At 38.9% G+C, this 15,715-nt stretch overlaps 2 protein-coding genes across 5 annotated transcripts in view; one reads left to right on the forward strand and one right to left on the reverse strand.

The window, feature by feature from the left end:
- The window catches only part of VWC2L (von Willebrand factor C domain containing 2 like), a 124,032-nt gene extending 117,443 nt beyond the window's left edge, over positions 1-6,589 (forward strand). Inside the window, exon 5 of one of the 3 annotated variants that reach the window (XR_014713540.1) lies at positions 6,327-6,589. Coding sequence is in view for 2 of the 3 variants with exons in the window: in XM_084642945.1 (XP_084499071.1) it covers positions 3,759-3,790 (32 nt within the window). In the remaining variant the exon portion in view is untranslated. Of the gene's footprint in view, positions 1-3,758; positions 4,086-6,326 lie in introns of those variants that run through there. The other 2 variants (XM_084642946.1, XM_084642945.1) reach the window with 2 other exon arrangements.
- The window catches only part of BARD1 (BRCA1 associated RING domain 1), a 64,559-nt gene continuing 53,060 nt past the window's right edge, over positions 4,217-15,715 (reverse strand). For both annotated transcript variants that reach the window (XM_084642941.1, XM_084642942.1), the window contains 2 exons: positions 6,619-6,716; positions 4,217-5,897 (listed from right to left, as the gene is read on the reverse strand). In XM_084642941.1, coding sequence (XP_084499067.1) covers positions 5,565-5,897; positions 6,619-6,716 — 431 coding nt within the window. In that variant the 3' untranslated portion in view covers positions 4,217-5,564. The remainder of the gene's footprint in view (positions 5,898-6,618; positions 6,717-15,715) is intronic.

Raw genomic sequence — 15,715 nt, forward strand, 5'->3', positions numbered from 1 at the left:
TTAGGGCGACCTCCGGTCTGACGTAGGCCTCGGTGCCGAAGCAGGACGCATGGTCTGTTGGAGCAGGTGCTGCTTTAGGAGAAGGTCTCTAAGCCACCCGAGTCTGTTTCATGAATGATGTGCACATCGAACATTGCTCTTTGACATGAGCCTTGCCCAAGCAGAGCAAGCACCGCATGTGGGGAATGCTGGGAATCACTTCCCCCCCAGACACAAAGGACAGTGCTTACAGCCTGGTGAGGGCATCCCCAGGGAAATACGCAACTAACCCTAAATCTAACTCACCCTAGGGCACTAACTATATACAACTAGAAAAAAATCACTGAGATGGAGGATTGTGAGATTAAACCACACAGAGCTCCGACTCCAGCCACAGGCGGTAAGAAGGAACTGAGTGGGGTCAGGGCAGCACTGCCTCATACAGCCAGGGCAGGGACGATAGCCATGAAGCATGACCACCACCCCTCTATGACTACTGCTATGCAAGATTCTCCTGCTCTGGTGTGCTGAGCACGCACACACCTAAGTGGAATACATGGCTGCATCTACTAGAAGAAGAATCAGGGATTGCAATCCCATATTTTCATGTAAAACACAAAGTTTGACTTGGAAAACACCTTCAACACCTGAGTAATGTATTGGGGGTTGGTGGAAATGAAACAATTATCAGTTAAACATCAGCATACTAGGTCTGTTCTCACGGGGTGCTCCCATCTATTTCAATGGGAGATGAGAATGCTAAGGACCTTGAAATATCACTCCTAATATTTATGACCAGAAGACTCAAAATTCCAAAAGAACACCTTCAAAGGGGCAATCCAACACTCATTGCTGTCAATCTGAGCCTGTTTGCTTCACTGAGCACTGGATTTCTTCCTAAGGGCTGATTTTTCAAGTGCTCAGTACCCATAACGCCGGGGCAACTTTTCCAAAGAATTTAAGGTCCCAATGAGGCACAAAAAAAGTGGCCAGATCTTCCATGGAGCCCAGAACATTGGGTGCTGAGCTCTTCGGAAAATCTGGCCGTAAATGGTGCAACAGGTGCTGCTGAGCACTTCTGAAAATCTGGCCCTTAATTAGGGGTTTAAATTGGTGCCAAGCTCTTTGGAAAATCGGGTCTATGTCCAAGAGCCTGAACGGGGTTTATTTGGTCAGGAAGTTTCCTGTGTTTCTCACTGCGCAAGTTAAGATATCTTTCACCAAGCAATTTCTCTAAAAATGCCATGTCTAGAAATGGTCTTCCATGGCGGGCCATCATTTGAAAACAATGGCTCAGTGTGATTTCATGCCTGAAAGGTTTTACTGCTTTGTGTTTGACAAGTGTGTTAAAAGCAAAGAAATGGGAATCTGATGGCTTGGAGGTGGGGGTGACCCTCCTAGCCTTTAATTGTAGTCTCCTCGCTACAGTTAAATTATATTAACACTTGTGTTAATGACAGTTTCTCTATTAAACCTTCTGCCTATGGCCATAAAAGAATTGCTCAGGGTTGGTGGAGTTTAAAACACAATCTGGAAACTGTTCAATGGGGGCTCTGGATGGCTTAAACACAATATATCTTTGTTGCCCAGTCAATAGGTACTTGACTTGATTACCTTCCTTACTAACAGCAGCCAATAGTCACAGCTTCTGGAGCCAGACCCTGATCCAAAAGAATTCAGTGGAAATACTCCCATTGATGTCAAGGGGCTTTGCATTCAGGCCACGGGATGTGCCTCTAAAAGGGGTGTGTCCAGTGGTGACAGGAGTCACAGCTGGAACTCCTGCTTTCAGTGCCTCACTCAGTGCGTGACCTTGGGCATGTCTGTCTGGTTTACTGATTGCAGCCCAGCACGATACTGCTCTTAGCTGCCAAATCGTCCCTCCAACGGTGCCTGACTCCCGGCTGCCAATCCCTCCACCTCCTCTGGCACCTCTGCAATGCAGTTCATGTTATCAGCAGTGTGAAAAATTCACATTGCTGCCACAGCACAAAATAAATGGGGGAAAAATAACTCCAAACCAGAGGCCTTGGTATTGAATTGAATATTAATGTAGATAACACAATCTCCTATTATGCTGTCCATATTAATATTTCATTCAGGAAAAGAGCTTTGGATTTTATTTCACGCTGTGGCAGAAATTTAAATTTTGCTACAGAATTTAATCCAGAGTGGCCCAACATCAGTGTGGCACACTGATTTCTGGAAGAACTAAATGGAGTCAAAAACACTCTCTGAAAGCAAACACAACAGAAAGGAAAGTGTTTAATTATGAGAACTGTACAGTGGTCAGAGCACAGGGCTGGGAACCAGGAGACCTAGGTTCTGTTCCTGGCTCTGCTACATGACCTTTATGCTTCTCTTCCCATCTCTTTGTCTGTCTTGTCTATTTAGCTGTGTAGGCCAGCTTTTGCTGATTAAGCACTTGTAAAGGCCTTATTACCCTTACAGGAGTACCCAGTAGACAATGATTTTATCCTCAACAGCCCAGCGAGGCAGAAGTATTCTCTCCATTTCACAGATGGGGAACTTTGTCTCAAACAGACTGAGTGACCTCCCCAAGGTCACACAGCAAGTCTGTGGCAGAGACAGGTGTTGAACCTGTTTACAATGATTAGTAAGAGTTGTGGATTGCAATCAAGATTCAGAACCAGGAAGCTCAAACGTTTAAAATTGGCCCCAAATGCTTCAAAAGGGGTTCTAGGCGTGCCCTTGTTTGGCCTTTTACAGAAGTAAAGCTACAGAATCCTAACTTTTGTGAAATCTGAACAGCGTTTCTGTTTTCTGCATCTTTGATTCTTTGTCTACATCAAATAAATAATTCCCTTTGCAGCAGTAACCTCACCAGGTCATCCTATGGAATCAAATACCCAAACCACTTGGAAATCAAATTAAATTAATGTGAGGGTACAGCTTTTTTTAAATAAGCAGCAAGTCAAAAAATTTAACAGTAAATGTAAACTATACTAAGTACTAGAGTTGAAACACTCAAAGTGAATACTGCTATACTGGTTCTCTTAGCGGATTTTAAAAAATTCTTGTGTAGTCTCAAATATATATATTTATTTTTTACAGAATTATTCCATCTTCTAGCCCTAAAACTGGCCCTGATCCTGCAATTATTCCCATAGGCAGATTCTGGTACCTACACAGAGCCCCCTTGAAATCAACAAAAGTCTGACTGCAGAGAAAATCTTGCAAGATCTGGGCCCAAGTTTATGACTTTTGTATGTTCTGCTGAGAAGACTAGGTAACACTCAGTCTGATGTTATATGGTTCATGCAGCATTTCATAGAAACCCAGTTTGGAAATGTGATCTAGTTCAGAAAAACACAAAAGTCCACTTGTGAGCAAACCAAATAAACTTAGGAGGATGTGGTTATTTTTCCCATCCCCTGACATTGAGTTGTGGCAACTTTATATATTCTATGATTCTATGATTCTATAGTTTCTAACCTCACTTCTATTCAGTCCTTAATTCCCATGTGTGTGATTTAGAATTTGCAGCTCCCCTAAACCTCCCCAAATGGTGGATTCTCCACTTAAAATTCTGAGGAGAGTGATTAGATTAGTAAATCCTTAAAGGGTTAAACTCCCTGTTGGTGTAAAGCTGTGCTCCATGACAACAGCAATGAATGCGTCTTATTTTTATGAAGTATGCTATAGTCTATTACTTAGATTTGATATTTCGCTGTTAACTGAACTACCAGTGTCAAAATAAATTAATGGATACATGTTCGCCTCTGTAGTGTTTACTCACATCATTTGCTTATTCACAGAAATCAGCAGTTTGCAACAGTTACTCCGTTAATCAGTGAAATTTGTGCGCACGCTTGCACACACAAAGCCAAGTGCACGAGACCTGCTTTTAGTATACGGTGACAGTCCGAAGGCTACCCAGGATAAATGAGAGATCTACATCCTGGGGTCTTCAGCTCCTAAAGTCACTTTGCCGCTTCTGAAAATTTTACCCATTGTACTGTCTGCGAAGAAAGCAACATTCCACAAAGAGTTCCATGGAGAATAATGGAAATGGCCTACAATCCCCAGTGACAATGGCTATAGAAAAGAAATCATTTGTCCTTCCCGCAGAAGAGTCTCCCACAGACGGAATCTTTGTTGCGCTCAGCTGCTGTGTCGGGAATTTATGCAAAATAATTCTGAAATTCTCGTTAAGTTATGTACAAGCTTCATATCTATTCTGCAGCTAAACTTACGTAATAAATTATTTTAGTCATTGGCACCGTAAGTTTTATTACAAGCAATACAAAATGCGAACACAAAGGCTTAATCCCATCACACAGCCATCGTCATCATCACATAGCAATCACTACAATCACCCGGCTCCAAGTCATGATTATACCATATGCAACCTACAGGATGAAAAGCTTCACAAGCCATTCGAATACATTGAAAAAAAGCAAGATTATAGACATTAACATAAACTGTGGTCAATTAAGAAAGCAATAAAGGATTCAATAAAAATCAGTGATTAGAACGAAATATGTAAAATGTCAAATTTCACTCAAATGCAATCAGGATAAATTTTTAATAAAAACTCTATTTTCTAAAAGGCATGATTTTATGCTTGTGGGTGCCGTAGTCTTCCCATTAAAGGGGCTATGATAGCAGTGATATGTGTAATACAATTACCATTTGTACGCATGGATAAAACAATTCTTATGATAGCTGTAATCTGACTCTTTAAATCTAACTTTTTTTTTAAAAAAAATCACACCTTAAATGAGATGCTATTTTGCTAGGATTTTTTTAAATTATATATTTACAGGTATGAAAGTGGAATGAGTTTTGATAATGACTCATATGCTGTTGTGAAACATTAAGAGTAGGTTAGGTCAAGATTTTTAAATAGAGGGGTGGGATTTTTCAAAAGTGCCTAAGTGACTTAAGACCACAAATCCTATGGAATGTCTAATGGGACTTGTCCTAAGTAACTTAGGTGGTTTTGCAAATACCACTTAGGAGTCTGAAGTTAGACTCCTAAATCTGTATTCATTTTCAAAAGTGCTGAGCACACAGCTACCTTAGATCTCAGTGAAATTAGGCAGATGCTGGAGTATGGTTTTAGGCATTTAACTTTAGGGTTCTATTTTTTAATTCTTGGCTTTAAAGGGAAATCTGACTATGTGATACTTACGGTAGAACGCTGTTAATTTATACATCACACATAAGAAATGGTGATTTCATCCACTTTGAAGGGAAGGTTTGAACAACAAAGGGTGTTATAAAGGTTTCATGTTACAAAGACTTCATTATAAATTACAAAATACTATATGGAACATATATTAGTATGCTGAAATATAACAACTGAAAATTAGCTGTGTCAAATTAACTTAAAGTACATTTTTGATGCATTATCCTTATTTTTCATTGCTTGCTCATTTATTCACAAAATTCAGCAATTCACAGTGAGTCTCCCAGTCATTAATGGGTTCTACTGTGGTTTTAAGTGTGGATAATGAAGAGCGGTTTTAGCTTTTGATTCTAGACTGCCTAGCAGTGTGTTCCAACTGCCCAAGAGGCTCGGAGGTCATTTGTGAAACTTGTTCATGCTGCCGGGATACTCACTTTGTAACAGGTAACAGCTGAAATGACGTCACACAATCTATAAGCCAGCTGGAAGGGGCCATCCAGACTTTGCCTTGGCGAATTTTATCTGGGTTGTATTTAGAAGACACATCATAGATAACGTATTGTGTGCAGAAACTCTGGTCAGAACCAGGTTCGGCATGGTATGCCACTGTGTTGATGGTCTGGGTCACGTCGCTATCTGGCTTTGGCTGCCTAATGAGGATTTGTCCTCCTGCTGCTTTAACCAGCTCTATGAGATCATTCTTCTGGTGGTGGTTGAAAGTTCCCCAAAAATAGAAGTAGCAACCATCAAACAACTTAGGCAGCTAAGAAAAAAGAAAACAAGAAATAGAATAAGTACAGGGTTCCACAGCTCCGCATATGATGGGGAAGTCAAAGGAACAAGCATTAGCTCAATAGGAGCATCAGAAAATATAGGCTAAGTTGTGCAACAAGTTACCATTCCAGTTTCTAGAAACCTCAATATACGTTTCCAACCAATTAAAGCTAGTCTCTGAAAGGCATTTACTTAGACTGTAAGCTCCCTGGGGCAAGGAACACCTTTGTCCTCTGTTAGTACAGTGCCTATCACGATAGGGCCCTGGTCTTGGTTAGGGCTGCTAGGTGCCACAACAATACAAGTGATAAAATTACATCACACCACCAGTCCATTTAAATCAGGAGATGTTAGTTAAAAAGATAGGATGGACCTAGACTGAATGAAAAATAATTACAATATTTTTCCTTCCTTTTAGATGGGAGTGATTCCAAGTAGCAACTGAAACTGGACTGGAGAATCCTAGAGGAAACTTCAGCCTTTGTGTTTCATGCAACTTCTTGCATAATGACACGGAGACTTCCCTCTGAAGCTTTGGCAAGATTTATGGGAATATAAGTCAGATATCCATTAACAGCTTGTGACCATCATTAACAATAAATTCAATCACCACTCACAAAAACACCTGAATAAGTGCACACTGAAGTATTAAATCTCTTATCCACGCATGTGGTAGTGGTATAAAAGATCACTTAAAAAAAAATAGCTACCAGCTGGTCTTGGTTGAGTCTGCCTCTTCGTGGGCCACCACAGATTTCATACTTCTCCTCTCGTTCACGAATTCTGCTTTGCAAACATGCCTTCACCCCTGCAATTAGGCCACATGTCAAGGCAACAGAGCAAAACATTGTTATTGCCAACTCACAGGAGTACTTCATATATTCAGGTCGCATTTCAACAAAGAATTACATGTGTGCTTAATTTTACATACTGTGAATAGTTACATTGAAGTCAAAGGGATTATTCCTACCAGATCAAGTTAAACATATGTGGAAATCCTTGCAACATCAAAGACTAAGAGATTCCACTTTAGCCAATTTCTAAGAATTTCTTTAAAGTGAATTTATAGAAGTGCTTCTGAAAGATGATAGCTTGATGCCCCTGGAAAATGAAATCCTACTCCTAGATGGAATAGGTACTGCAGTAGAGCACTGTAGCTGAGTGGCGTCAAACGTTCCATCCACAGCATACACTGGGCCTGCCTGATATATTTAAGTGACTCTGCTGGACATTCATGCTGCAGAATCTAAGCTTTCATTTCAATTAGGGGGAAAAAACCCAACCACCATGCATAGTTCTCACGATTGCACAAATAATCTTCCGAATACAAATCAGACGGACAAAATTGCATCAGGTCTTCAAGCTGCCTGAAACAATGACAGACAAGTATGAACTCCATCTCCCATTGGGCATGAACTCTGAAGTGTCATTAACAGACATTTTAAAATGTCACAATTAACTACTGCTTTGCTGATCATTTGGCCCCTTAAATAACCTTATTTTGGAGGCCAACCAACAGCCATCAGACGATAGCAAGTGCCTGACCTGGGCTGGTTATAAGCTAATAAAAAGCTGACTCTGTATTGCATTACTAATATAAGGAATCACATTTCATTCCTGTTTTAATGAAAATGATCAGGAACAGGTCATTTGTAGTTGATGTTTGAAATCAGAACAGAAACATCCGAATACCTTAACTTTGGCTTTTCCCTTTCAGATTCACCAATTTATTTGCATTTGAGTAGAGTTTTTAGAGGTGCACAAGTGTGAATGCTACATGAATACACATTTGTGAAGCTGCTTTTGAAAGAAGATCAATAAAACCTGTTAACAGCCATCAAAAGGTGCACTGGCTCAGTAGTACTCACAATATTGACACTCCATTATACACAGGCCCCCCACCCATCCTAAAATCGGAAACCAACAAAACCAATACTCAACCAGGACAAAAAAAACCAACCCTACTTACAGTTTTTAGCCCCCAAAGGAAGAAGAGCCCGAGATTCCATGAAGTCTATGAAGGACATTGCTATGGTGATGGGTGGCACTACTGAACCTTAAGAGAGAGATCTTCCAGCTTGTGCCAACCCCAAGGAGCCTGAAAGCCCAACTGTGCTCCAACAGGCCACTGATCAGTTTGATTTTAATTTTCATTCTGACTTTTGAATTTTAAGACAAGTTATAAATAAAAAACTCACCAAGCTATTTGTTTACATGAAAGCAAATGATAATTTGATGAGGCAAGTTGTGCTTATATATTTGATTGCAAACAGGGCCTCCCGTATATGGGGAGGTCAAAAATTCTACAGGCCTAGTCTACATGCCACAACACTATGTTTTCCACATTTTTTTCCCTCTCATCTATGCATGCCAGCCTGAATCTGTGCGTGTTCTGCTCAATTCCTTTGTGGGAAATTAACATGAACTTGCACAAAATTTAAAAAGGGTTCCAAAAAGATACTTATTTTCTCAAAAAGGAAGAAATCACGTATTTACTGGAGACCCAGAGCAGCAAATACTGACAAAATATTTCAAAGGTTTTCATAACTCAAGCACTAACCATAGTTTTAAAACGACTCCCACAACCCTTACGTTGATACCACTGCACATGGACAGAAGGAAATCCCAATAGGACTTAACCTTAAGGTTGGGTTTTTTCCCCTCCTCTCAAGAATGCACGGATGTTAATGAGTATTACTTATAATTAAAAGGAGAAATGTACTACCTGATCTAGCTTTGAAAACAGGACTGGTCCTTGCATTATCTACAGATCACCACAAATAAACTTTTTACTTTTATAGAAAAGTACATTAAAAGTTTCCCATATTTAAAATGCATGTTAAAATATATGCCTCAATTTTCAGAAATACTCCACACCCACAACTCCAATAAAGTAAATGAAAGTTGCATGTGCACAGCACCTCTGAAAAAGTATTAGACTATTAACATTGAAGTATCAGTTTATATTTTTCAAAGAGCGGCTTTGGTCAGGAAAACAGAATGACAACCGCACATTTTCTGTTTGGGTTACCAACAAATCTGGGTTATTTGCTAGCAGTGCAGAGCCAGTATACCTGTTGGAGAACAGGCTTTATGCTATTCTGCTTCATGCATCAGTCAATCTGCCAGCAAAGTTCAAATTCCAGGATCCTTGCTAAGGAAGGTGAGGCTTTACAAGGCTAGATTAATCACAACTTGATTTTCAAATGACAACTTGAACTTGTAGTGCTGGCAGTGGTAAACAAAGCAAATTTGATAAGAGCAAAAGAGGAAGCAGAACGAATATGGAACACTACGTTATCTTTTTACAGAGTTACTTCCCTGAGGATAACTGAACTTTAAATCGTGAAAGTGACTAACTGGTAAAAGGCATCTATTTTAGCAGAAAATGCAAAGTACATTAAATCTTCTCTGCATACCTATGTCTCCCCATTTCATGCAGGCAACTCCACTGATAAATCCTTTCAGTAAAATTTAATTGCAGTCATTGTAATGGTTTAATTTTTTAACTGCCATGAGAACATTTAACCAAGATAGTGACGATGATACTGATGTTACCCATCTCATTTTCACTAAGCTCCAACACTGAGAGTTAGAAATGTTACAGGAATTAGTGCTAAGTATTTTTTTAAAACGTATACACATGCACACACCCTACTAATAAAGGTTTGTCTGAAGACTTTTCATCTCATTCATTTTAACCTCCACTTTATCAGAATCACACAATGTACACGGTACACTTAGTTACGGAAAGAAGTCTTGGGCATAAGTTATTGGTGCACAGATGAAAATCTTTCAAATGCAGACATTTTAAGTGAGTTGACTTCACTAAGGTTATATACCACTCCTTGGAGTGATCTTTGTAATAATATGACTGTAGGCTTCCACCACTTGAGAAAGTCTATCCTATAACGATGCTGAAGCAGAACTTGTTTTAAGTCATCGCTCTTGTAATATTCGACAACTCACGGCTAGACGGTTTTACAGAACCACGTGTGCTGAGATGCTTTTTGAACAGCTGTCATTAAGTCTCTTCTCTAATCTCCCGTACCTTGTTCCTGTCTGTGTATGGGAAGCAATGTGAAAATTACTAGAATCCTCAGCAATACGGGAATGTCAGTTGCTGCTTCAAACTTCTAAATCCTAGATGTCATTTTACTGTCAAATAGCATGACTAATAGGTGGTCAGGAAACAGCACCGCTTGGAAGAGAACAGACAATACACACAGGATAACAGCAGAGACACAAGAATGCATAAGGAAGTGAAGGAAATATTAAAATTGCCATACTAGATCAGAGAAGTGGTTTATTTGTTTTAGTATCCTGTCTGGAAGTTGTAAGGACCAGATGCTACAGAGGAAGGTGCAAGAAATCCTAATACAAATAATTATGGAATAATTTTCCCATAGGGGAAGTTTCTTCCAAACCCTGTGAGAATAAAAAAATTGTAATCTCTTTTGCTTTAGCATATAAGCCAAACACTAACTGTGGACATTCTCCTCCGTAAGTATTTCTAAAGCTACTTACTTGTTGGCCTTACTGATATATTGTGACCATGAGTTCCACAGGTTAGTCATATACTTTGTATTTCTTTTCTGTTCTGAGTGAATTAGTTCAATTGAATATCCTCAGATTCTAATATGAGAAAAGTTAACAGAAAGGCCCAAAATACTTTTCCATAGTGTTAATTATGTTTACTTGTATCAGAGCTCCCTCTTATTGGAGTAGTCTGTAAGTCTCAATCTTTTTCTTCTCAGACAGAAGTCTTCCCATGTCTCTAGACCACTGTTTCGGCTATATCCTTTTTTAACTAGGATGATTAGAACCGAACACATTACTCTAGGGAAGGCTGCACCTCTGAGAACATTAGAACAACTGTTTTGTGATAGCACCTAGAAGCCCCAATTATAGAACAGAGCCCCACTGTGGTGTAGACAGTTCAAATTACACAGAAAGCTGATTCCTACTCTTAAAGAACCTACCATTTCAGTACAGGAGACAGGGTACTTGGATTCTACACTCTTTAGGGCAGGACTGTCTGTTTTATGTACGGTGCCTAGCATAGTGGCATCCTATATACCAGTAAAAAGAACAGGAGGACTTGTGGCACCTTAGAGACTAACGCATTTATTTGAGCATAAGCTTGAAGTGGGCTGTAGCCCATGAAAGCTCATGCTCAAATAAATGTGTTAGTCTCTAAAGGTGCCACAAGTGCTCCTGTTCTTTTTGCGGATACAGACTAACACGGCTGCTACTCTGAAACCTATATACCAGTGGTTCTCAACCTGGGTACACGTATCCCCGGGGATATGCAGAGGTCTTCCAAGGGGTACGTCAACTCATCTAGGTATTTGCCTAGTTCTACACCAGGCTACATAAAAAGCATTAGCGAAGTCAGTACAAACTAAAATTTCATATGATTTGTTTATATTGCTCTATATACTAAATTATATGGTAACGTAACGTGCGTATATACACTGTATTAGACAGGCATTTTATGTCTTTACTGAGGTATGCAAGCACGTTAATGAGGTTGAAGTTGTCATGGGGTGTACGTGGTTGCGAAGTCAAAATGGACAGAATTTTAAAAAGAGGAGCTGAAAGCGGCGACAGTGAAAATTGTAATTCACTGCCTCCCAGCATGACAAAGCACACAAGTGAAACAGGCTCAAATATCACACTGAAATGTAAGTGCAATATTTATAGTCCAATTAATTTATTTTATAATTATATGGCAAAAATGAGAAAGTCAGCAATTTTTTCGTAACAGTGTGTTGTGACACTTATATTTGTGTGTCTCATTTTTGTAAACAAGTAGTTTAAGCAAAGTGATACTTGGGGTATGCAAGATACATCAGACCCCTGAAAGGGGTACAGTAGTCTGGAAAGGTTGATAACCACTGCTATATACTACAGTAATACAAATAGACTGGAAAGCCAAGACAACGAAACAATACTATTATACAGCTGAACTTGCAGTCTGCTGTATGATAACCACTTTATTCAGCAATATGCATGAGTGCCTGAATAACATGGTAGTTTCCTTTTTAACAACCCCTCTACCAGATTCAGCCAGTCATCCTGATTAAGAGGAGACCAAATGAAATAAAATACTATACGGAATGAATAAATAATTGAGTTATATTTATATACGTAGAGAAGGATTTTCAAAAGTTCTCAGTGGTGGCCCAACTCTGCTCCTACTGAAGTCGCGTGTAAAACTCCCTTTGACTCCAGTGGGAGCTAAGTTGGGCCAGTGCAGAGTGCTTTTGAAAATGCCACATGATCTGGGATTTCACAATTTCCGTACTGAAAGACCAGAGCTGAGAATTTGATCCTGAGACACTGGCTGAATGAGCCATCACGAAGCAGAATTAAGCTATAGTCCCAATTAAAAAGCAATTATCATCACACTCCATCATTAACATGCTACTTCACTTCCCTAGAACAGATCCTAATAAGATGGCCATCCCTGAATTGATAAGCCTGGGAAAACAAAGACAAATCCATAACGGATGTCTGAATTTTAAAAGATGATCTATCTTTTCAATCTGTGCTGACATCCTTGTCATTAAACTGATGACTAACTGCTGTGGCTAAAGTTTGTTGGATCAGCTACCCAAAAGAGTAAGAATACCTCCCACTTCAAAGGGATTGGACTCATACTCTAGGGGTACAGTAACCTACACCAGGGTGTCCATTTCTTAGTAAACCATGTTGAGAATCTGTCTGATGAAGGATCGAGTTGAAGCGCAATTGCTCTTATAAAAAAAAGTTAATTGTTCATCTTGGAGATAACCAGTGTCTAAAGATATAAATCCATACCATTCAAAAAGTAGTCCTTTTAAACCCCCCTTATTTCAACTTTAAGCTCTCTGTGGCACAGACTCGTTTGTCTGTGTGCACACAGCATCTACCAAATGGGGCCCTGAGCAGGTGTCCAGGCATTAGTGCATTATAAACATTAAATATTAGAAGTTGTAAGCTTGTGTGTTAATGTCCCCACATTTGGGAAAGGGGAGACTGACTTCTTTCATACAGGTGCTGCTGCTCACACTGTTCCTCTTGTTTACCCTGAATCATTTCTGTCTCTAGTCTTCCCACAACCCATCACAACACATTTGGGGCAAATACCACAAATTCCCAATGCACCATCTGCCTGAATGCTCACACTAATTTACCTTTATTACTACCCTTTCATGTTCATGTAGCTCCCAGGCCATGGAAATTAAGAAACTGCAATTTGTAAATTTTACAAGGTGAGGACACAATCCTCCAACCCTTACTCACATGAACAATGCTACTGATTTTAGTGAAGCTATTTGCATTAGCCAGGGTAACAGGAGTATGGTTTTATTCACCCACTGTTACAGTGGCATAAGCCCTAACTTACTGCACTGACCTTAATGGTGTTATGCAGGATTTACACTAGGTACAACTAAGCACAGATTTTGTTTCTAAATCTTTTAGAATACTACCATCCTAAAAAACTTTCTAAAAGGTTAAGTGACGTTTTATCTTTACTGCTGCTATTGCACAGCCAAATTAGTATCAAAGGGCCCAGGGTCTAGTTGTGGCAGCAACAGCAAATGTTCACTTACCTGTAGATTGGGACCCTGGAAATGGAAATATAGGGGTCTCTATGCAGATAGAGCAGAAACTGATTAGGTGAATTGACTGGGAAAAGAAAGTAGGAATTCTGGACCAAAAGCAGCCTTTGCAGTTAACAGAATCTGACAAAGCGGTTGGCCTACGCCTTAAGCATAGTAGTCTTACTAGTATCCAGAGTACCTTGGAAGAAACACATGAGATCAGATTTCAAACTGAAAAACATAAAAAGGTTTCTGAAACCATTTTTCATAATTAGTTTTACAAACGCCTTAAAATTACATATTTTTGTGAAGCAAGGTAGAGATTGGAGTGGTGTAGTTAAAGCTACATATTCCTGATGTGTGCATTGACATGAAAATGTTTCTTGAATGCATTTATTCTGACATTCATAGTAGCTATTATAACAAGAACATGCATCAGGATTGTCATCTATTTAAATGGGGAATGAAAAATAGTCAAGCTTTTTTTTTTTTTTTTATTAGGAAAAAGGGAGAAAAGAGTGAATCCAGAGATATTAAAGAATTCTGCTGTTTTTAATCAAATTATATTCTGATTTAGGAAAAAAAAACAGATGAAATTCAGTAATACTTGAAACTTAATCTCAACATACTTACTGGAGGATGAGGATATGCTACTTTCTGTCTCTATTAAGGTCCCAGAAATAATGAAGGCAATAAAATAACAACAGCAACGAAAGATATGGCCAACGGCAAGGAGCAGGGTGACAATGGTGTCTCAATTGATTTTTATGCTGCTCTGAAAATGGAGATATTGCCAATAGTGTGTCAAGTACATATAAAATGTATAGACAATAAGCAACTGGCAATAGGTACTATGAAATCTTTCCTCTCTGAAGATACTTCTTGCACAGTATTACCCCTCTTACATCATCAGCCTCCAGTGAGAGCCAAAAGGGAATTCAAATAGTTGAGGTTTCTGGGCCATCTGTAGTAGTAGCAGGCCTTGTCCCTAGGTCAAATAAGAGTAGTGCACTTCACTAGAATGTTCCAAATTCAGCTTGTTAGTAAGCAAGTATATAGGGAGATCACACATAATTCTAAAATAAATATACAATCTCCAATACTGCATGATGCTATAGAATGATTCAGGCAGCTGAGAAAGGAGATTGCTTTTATTACACAAAGGTATGAAAAGCTGCTGTAAGGGAGGTGTTCACACAGAAAAATACGTATTTTTATTAAAATATTTTTTGCAAAGTATAAAGCAAGTATCTTTTTTGTGACATGAACAAACTCTTCAGGCCATAATGTAAATTTCCTTTAAAGAACATACTTGGAAAACAATTTTAACATGTGCCGCAATGGGAATATTTTCACAAGTGAAATACTGGATCTTTCTATTAACTCAGTGAGTTTTGAAGTGGACCCCAAGTTTGAATTCCTGGCTTAAAAATTTAAGCAAAACAAACATCTCTTATGTCTAATTTATTTGTAATGGCTTTGATATAGATTCAAGAGAAATACACCAGAGTAAGGGCACACTTTTAAAAAGTTTATTTTTGTGTCTCATCTAAATGGATGTAACCAATTACTTAACAGAAGCCATGAAAGCAATGATAAATAAGGAGAGAGTATGAAAAGCAGAGCAAAGTAAAACCCTTTTTCCTAACAAATGTTTCATCAGCAGGCATCCAATTATTTGTTATAACAATCTTTAACTTGTAAATGACTCTGAAGAAGACCAGCAACAAACTGGTGGGAGCAGATGGAATGGTGTTGTTAATTATAGGCACTTAACTGCATCAGACCCCGTGAGTTATTACTAACATTTCCCGGTAGGGAGGAGAAGCACTTGCTTTTAAAAAGTATGTTGCTTACTAAGCTATAAGCATTAGCACCCAGGAGTATAATCATCAGTACTTTACCACCACATTAAATAAAACTCAACAGAAAACAAAGAAGTGTATTAAAATGTCATGGAAAAAAGATTTCTGTACAGACTGCGTTTACTTTTTTCGGTTACGTTTCTAAAGTTAAAAAACAACCAAGTTCTCTCACAAATGTTCAATCTCACCTCTGCAAGAAAAATCCATCTTCTCCCTAGTGCTTAATTGAAGGAAGAGATAATCCTGTACTGGTGACAACATTATGTATTAGTTTCTATATTGTTTGACCAGTAAAATGCTGAGATGGAGAAGAGGAGGATACTTAACCTGGAAAATTAACAAACCTCCTG

The sequence above is a fragment of the Lepidochelys olivacea genome (genome assembly GCF_965140295.1).
Source record: "Lepidochelys olivacea isolate rLepOli2 genome assembly, chromosome: 11".
Lineage (NCBI taxonomy): Eukaryota > Metazoa > Chordata > Testudines > Cheloniidae > Lepidochelys > Lepidochelys olivacea.